We start from the raw sequence: 7,021 nt of genomic DNA on the forward strand, positions 1-7,021 counted from the left end.
CTGAAGTGTTTTGAGTCTTAATTTTTTTCTAGAGGGAGATATTTCATTTTCAGTTGCATTACTTCAGAAAGTGCAATGCTAATGAAAGAATCCAAGATACAAGAAAGAGGAAGTTTATGTGTATTGTAAGGGGGTCAATATAGAAAAAATGTTTTTCTAACAGTGCTAATTAGCTCCAAGAATCTATTGTCCACTGTTATTGGACCGAAACTCTGAATGTGAAGCTTGTTCTTCAGAAAAACACCATTTTTCCAGCTGAAAGCAGGGGCTGTGCAGCAGTGATCGGTAGGGACACAGGGACAGCAGGGCTGTAAATGCCCCCACATCCAGCCAGGAGCTGGTACTGCACACCTGGTATGCAGCACCTGAGTGAGGGCTGGGTGGTGTTGGTTCTCTGCAGGCTCTCACTGCACCTGTGCTCAGAAGCTGCAGACAAACAAGAATTCACAGCACTATTTATGTCACCATTGAGTCACAAGTGACACGGATAAGTGAGTGACATTCACAGAAAGCTATATCTAACTTTATTAAGAACCCATTCCTTTCTATACTCTAGTTTGCTACAGGTGGACCTAATTGGTCCTTTAATTAAAATTCTGTCACCACTGGCTAATTAAGATGACATCCCTTGGGAGTAAACAACTTGTTACAAATACCAGGTGCAGATTGATCAGAATTCTTTCTCTCCAGCTCCCTAAAGTTTCCCAGACCCATCCATGGAAAGCTTTTCTAGCTTTCTCTCTCTCTGACCAGACTATTGCATCCACAATTTAGAAGAAATGAATAAAGCGTGCTGTAGGCAGATGGCAGCTTTGTACAGTTGAAGGATTTCTAACAGCTGCTGGGACATTTCCTCAACCCATCATCTGCAGTCAATCCTCCTGGTAAACAGATATGTGTAAGATAAGTACTGATTGAGATTTCCTGCTCCACTAGAACCAGTACCTTTATCAAAGGGGATGAGATCATTTTTATAACCTTCATGAGTTAAATTTCTTTCTCCCTGGCCACCTTCATAGAGTTTTCTCAAAATTCCCAATTTACTCCTCAAAGATGGGATTTTTTGATCAGCTATATGGTAAGCAGCTGTTAGAACCCCACTGCCACCTTCCAACTTTTCTTGCCCTGCAGTTAACACCACTTATCAGGGAAGCTCTCCAGGCTCATCTTCCCTTCCTGCAGGAACTCACTCCACAAAGTGCAAAACAGCAATGGCAGCAAAAGCTGTTTAACAGTTTGAGATCTAAATACTGAATTATTGTGCTCATATGGATTAAATTACGTTAATGATTCTAAATGTAATTCCTGGATTGTTCTGGAATGGAAAAATTGCTTGCAAATGAATATTTGATTTAGAATACAATTTTCATTAGTATTGCATCCCTTGGAAAAGTTCTGTAATCAAGAGAGACAGCATTGCTGAGGAATTTGGGCACAGAGGAGGAAGTGCATTTGTTCTGAATGTAAATTAGGGTAATTGGAATATATGGATATTCTAATCTAAAAGATAAGAGGCATAATTATGCTATTACACTGTACAATGTTTCTCCAAAACTCAGTCTTGGATCTTGACTAATTTTACAGAGTAATGAATTTAGCAGTTCAGGCATTAAAAAACCAAATACAATCCACAACCCTGTACTCAGCAGCGAGGGGATTCTTTTCCTCTCTCAACTACTGCTGTAGCATGGTTCAATCTTCCTGTCAGAAACAATGCCAATCAGTTTAAAAGCAACAATTTAGTTAATTATGAAACTGTTTTCCAAAGAGATCTGGAATACAGGAACATTTGGCTTTTTACTCTCCTCATGGAGAACTGCACTGAGTTCTGGGCATTACTCTGCAGTAGGCAGCCTTAGGCATGACCAAGGCCTGTTCAATAGTAAATGATTTAACAAAACTACGATCAATAATAGAAATTCCAGTCACACTGTGAGGTTATCATAACATTTTCAGTTTTGTTAGCGTTCCTCTGCGCTGTTAAACAGCACCTGTAGCACATTGTGAAAATCAGCATAACATAAAGACAGCAATTGATTGCTAAAATGAAGAGTCTGCAGTGAAATAGTTCTGCCTCACGGGCTTAAAGATACTCCAGGAAAATCTAAGAAAGCCACAGGACTGTAGGTGCTCCATTGCTAAACAGCAGAGTTGCCAGGCTGGGTAACTGTCCCCCTGCCTGCACAAACATGTCACAAACATGTCACTGTAGGCTTGGTACGAGGCACAGGCTGGAATTTTTCCAGTATCCATCACCACATGTGAATCTTCACCTGCATCCCAGAGAACACAAATGAGAACCATAAATGGAACAGCTGGGCATTGTTTAATACAACACAGAAGTGACACTCTACAGTGTAAGAAGGTGACTGTGTCACTCTCATCCCTTGGGCTATTCCCAAGAGCTAATCTATTAAATCCATTGATTGATGGGGGAATGGTAAAAAAGAAGGGTAAGAAAACTCTCAGCTGTAACTGGATTAAGCCTACCTGGCTACTTTTCACCATTCTCACGTGGCCTTAAACATGCAAGTACATCCCACAGTCAAAGTTCAGTTGTGTCCAGGTTGGGCTGGGGCATTCCCTCTGCTCAACCTCAGAGCCAAGGAGCACGTTTAATTCTGTGTTCAGACCTTACCATTATGATTTGCCTTCCTGGGGCAGAACAGGCCTTCATTCACACTGGCACTGAATTTTGGCATTGCATTTCCATACACACAGAGGTCTCTGGTGTCTGTGTGGAAAAAATTAACTCACATTAGTTCAGTTATTCTGTGTTTCTACATAGACAGTGAATATGTGCATCAATTCAGACAGACTATAAAGTAACTGCTCAGGTAAGCCTGAGCCTCCCCAAACCATAATCACCTCAACTGTGATTTTAAAATTCTGTAAGCATACACAGTCTGGAGTATGTTCCAAAACTGCCTGCTGAGAAAGCTCAGTTCAGTTACTAAGAAATAAGTCTGAAACACTGCATTCAGCAGGAATGTCCATGTATTACTGTTTGAACTTCCCTGGAGAGATCTATAATGAAAGAACATTAAAAATTCTCACCACAGATCTTGTGAATCTGTTGTAAAATCGTTATTTTCTTCCAACATAATTAGAAGCAAGTCTCTAAGTAGCAGCGTCCAGGGCATCAGCAAGGGCAGACGTAGACAGGAACATGCATAGACAGGAACAATTCTTCGGGGAGCATATCAAAGGACCACTGCTGCCAAATCCAGCGCACCGAACACACCTAATTACAGCATGGGAATGACGGAAATTGGTAACGAGAATGGGCACCGCCGTGTTTAATGCCCGAGAAATTTAAGTCGAGCGGGGTTCGCAGGATTCACTTAGGCCGAGCCGCGGAGCCCGGAGCGCCAGGCGGGAGCGCCTGCACCGCGGCGCTCTGGCCACGGGGTGGCGCTTCAGGACCGCACCGGGCAGCCCGGCCGGGCTCGCAGGGACCGCGCTCCCCTTCAGGGCGAGTCCTGCGCTGCCTGCCGAGGGCGGCCGGGACAAACGCGCGATTCCCCTGCGTGGTTTCACTCGCGCGGACACAATCTTCAAGTGCTGAGAATCAAAGCAAAAACCGCCGCTGGCTCCTGATAGCGTTCTCACACCAAAGGGGAGCGGTGACCTGCGCACAGCCTGGCTGCGCTCACGGGATCAGCCCAGGACATCTGCTGCCCCCACATATAACTTTAAACTCTTGACAAGTTAGGAAAATTGTTCCATAAAAATAAAATCGTATGTCTGGATCCAAGCTGGTCCGTAATGATCAGCTGGAATGCTGGAGTTCTCTTAAGAGCATATCTAAAAGGAGCATTAGGAAACAAAGGTGTGATGGGGTTCTGCTCTTCCTGCAGTTTAAGAACTATGTAAGGTTAAGCAACAAGAGCCAGATAAGAAATTCAAGACTCTTCAGGTAGCTGTGATGCTCAGAGGCCTTTCACAATGGCTTGTCTCTTGCCAGTTCCTGTCTGATCTACCTTCTTTTTTCCCAAGTGACACATGGGAACATCAGAAAATTAACGTCCCAGAGGCTGCATTTGGCTTCCAACAGGCAACAGCCTCTTTATTTACTGCAGCAGGCAAATCTGAAAGGCAAGGAACCACAGGGACAAGTCATGGAGCAAGAGAAGCCTTCAGCCCTTGGGCAGACTGCAGCAGGTTTCCTTCCTGGACTGCAACCAGGTCTTCCCAGCACGTCTGTCTCCATCTCTGCCTAAGTGAGGAGAAGCTTAAATATCTTCTGGAAAACAAAGGAGAAAAAGAGCCTGTCAATATCAGCCAGCTTAAACAGGAGTCCAAAAGACACAGGGGCAGCTTTTGCCCTCAACTCATGAAGAAGATCTGCAGAGACCTTTGGCACATCAGCTGCATCACAGCAATTCCCAATGTCTTCACTGTCAAGGTAGCTCAACCCATCACTGTTGCTGAGAAGCTCCCTCTGCTAGAACCTCAGTGCAACACAACAAGAGCTCTTTTCAAGGAGGGGGGCATAAATGTACACACAGGAATGGTCAATGCAGAACTGCTCCTCTGCTCGTTCACAGCTTTCCGTTTTGCACCTTCACATTAAGGCTTTACAGCATCAACAAATCCATATGCTTGTGCTAAAAGGCATCACTTTAGGAAGGGCAGGTTGAATGAATGTCTGTTCCAATACTCTGGAGACATGAGGAATTTGAATCTTGAATCAGACCCAGGCAGCCATGGATGGAGAGAGTTTGTAACAGGCTGTTGTTGGGAAGGCAAATGCTAAGGCAGCCTTAAGCACTGGAAGGTAGATCCAGCTCTGCATTTCAGCATGGGGGAGCTCAAAGAAACTATCTTTCACCTATGACAGTATTTATGGGCAGTGTGTGTGTTGATTTTTTCCAGACAGGATTTAGCTCCTGCTGGCAAAGCTGCACCCATGAGGAGCGAACCTTGTACCCCATGTGGGCATGGGTTTCACTGCAAAGGAATCCCGAGGTGCTGATCCTGACACTTTGCTACCTGACACCACAGAAGCTTTCCCTGGTTATGAACTGTGGGGCAGAGCCAGGCAGTAGCCAGTGAGATAGACCTGGCTCTGCCCCACAGCTCAGACTGTCAGCCCTTCTGAAGAAGAGATTCATGCCTGGCCATTTAATGCCTGGGTTATGATGTCTGGTATCAGTGATACATGACCCATCTTCCTCTTCCAGAGGCTCCTTCTTGGCCTGTGTCCTTACAGGACCACAATCTAATTATTTCTTCATTAGACTTCACAACTCAATTGATAGTTTTCCCAACATATCTACTAACTTGGCTCCAGAATACCCGGGATCTCGGTAGCCAGGGAGCAAGATATACTCAGTTTTGCAAGAGTGGCTTCACTGGCACCCATGACAACTTTTCTGTGGAAATATCCGTGGTGGGAAATGTAGACATTTCTTGATTTTCCATTCAACTCACCTAAAGCTGAACGGAGGTGGAAAGGAGTAGCAAAAACCAAGTGCCAGTACAGCAGTTTACTACAACAGAAAATTGCAACAGCAGCCACAGCCTCTCTGCAAAGCAGAACCTCTGCTCACAGCCCTGACTAACTCTGTGAACCTCCTCCCAGTTGCACCAGGCACACAGGGAATACTAAAAATGAAAACCAAACCCCACAGCTTTCACCTTGACGTTATTGTCAGGACTGGATTTAAGTGGATGTTGTAGATAGGGGAGCATCTCCTGATCTAGAAAGAGCTCACCTGTGCATGTCCTCTTGTTTTCATGCAGTTTGTAGCCAACCCTGCAGCTGCAATAGTAGCCCCCCACGTAGTTGTGACAGTGATGACTGCAGAGGGGTTTAGTATCCAAAGGCTGTTTGCACTCATCGATATCTAATGGACAAAGCACAGAATCAGGCAGACAATAGATTTCAGCACAATGTTCTCTCAGTCTCAGCCACTCTGCGTTTTGTGAGGTTGGCCTTTGGTCTCTGTGCCCCTCTGCGTCTGCTTCTGTACCATGAGACCACCTTCTCCTGCCCCACACCAGCAGCCTCAGGCTATGAGAGCGCAGGGAAGGGCCAACCCCACAGCAGCCGTGGCTCTTCCATCTACAAGAGGGGCCAGACTCTCACCTTCAGCAGCATAAAAGGCCTCAAAGCCTGTGAATGGTTTCTCATTGGAGTAATCAGACCGAAACACCACCATGAGGTGGTTATCAGCGGAGATGTACGTCCTGTTACCCGGAGCCTCCTCAGTGTCTGTACTGCCCCTTCCACACAGTGTAGCCAGGGTCTTCCCACCAGAGCTCAGCTGTGAAACAGACAGAAAAATCCAGCAGGTGAGCACAGATCATTGAATTTTCTGAGCAAAAGCATCTCACTTTTCAGATGTTCCAATGTGACAACCACATCTGCTTCCTAGTCCCGTGGGCCTCAATAAACACATAATTTAGAAACCAGCTGAGCCTGAACTTTATAAGCAGACTAAAATCAAGAGCTGACAAAGAGTTATGTTGATTCTGCATGTGCCCAGCATCACATGAACAGAGTTTTTAACAGCTGCACCTGCTACATGTTACCCCATCCCACACATACCTTCACATAATCATATTCACACAGGTAGGACAACTCCAGGTCGAAATGGGTGAAGTAAATGCGAACAGAATATCCTTTGGGGACAGTAATATTCCATGTTTTCTCCTTGTGATTCGGGTAGACCTTTGGGAAGTTTGGGGATGTGATCCTTCCATACATTTTTTGTGGCACAATGCTGCTCCTTACTCCACTATAGATCACAGCCAGCAAAATAAACAGCCTGTGTCAAAGGGACAAGAAATTACCTAAGAAAGAGTGAGCATTATCTTGGATCATGCCCCAAAAGCCACACACACCCTCGTTGCCCGTACAGATAACAAACCAGGTCACTCAGTTCTAGCTGAAACCTTCATGCCCAACACCCTCTTCACTTGACAAGGAAAGCAATTGGGAGGTATCAGTGGGGTCACTGTAGTAACAGCTAAACAGGATGAGCCTCATGCTCACGCCTTCTAGACGTGAAAA

General features: G+C 45.3%; 1 protein-coding gene across 1 annotated transcript; it reads right to left on the bottom strand.

Moving 5' to 3' along the window:
- Window positions 1–831: 831 nt before the first annotated feature.
- On the bottom strand, window positions 832–6,772 carry MASP2 (MBL associated serine protease 2). The gene is given in 7 exon segments (XM_036396476.2): window positions 832–946; window positions 948–1,125; window positions 2,639–2,655; window positions 4,955–4,991; window positions 5,721–5,852; window positions 6,095–6,272; window positions 6,557–6,772. Coding segments are annotated over 7 exon segments (816 nt in total). The 5' UTR covers window positions 6,716–6,772.
- Window positions 6,773–7,021: the final 249 nt, after the last annotated feature.

Source organism: Molothrus ater, chromosome 23, assembly GCF_012460135.2.
Source record: "Molothrus ater isolate BHLD 08-10-18 breed brown headed cowbird chromosome 23, BPBGC_Mater_1.1, whole genome shotgun sequence".
Taxonomy (NCBI): domain Eukaryota; kingdom Metazoa; phylum Chordata; class Aves; order Passeriformes; family Icteridae; genus Molothrus; species Molothrus ater.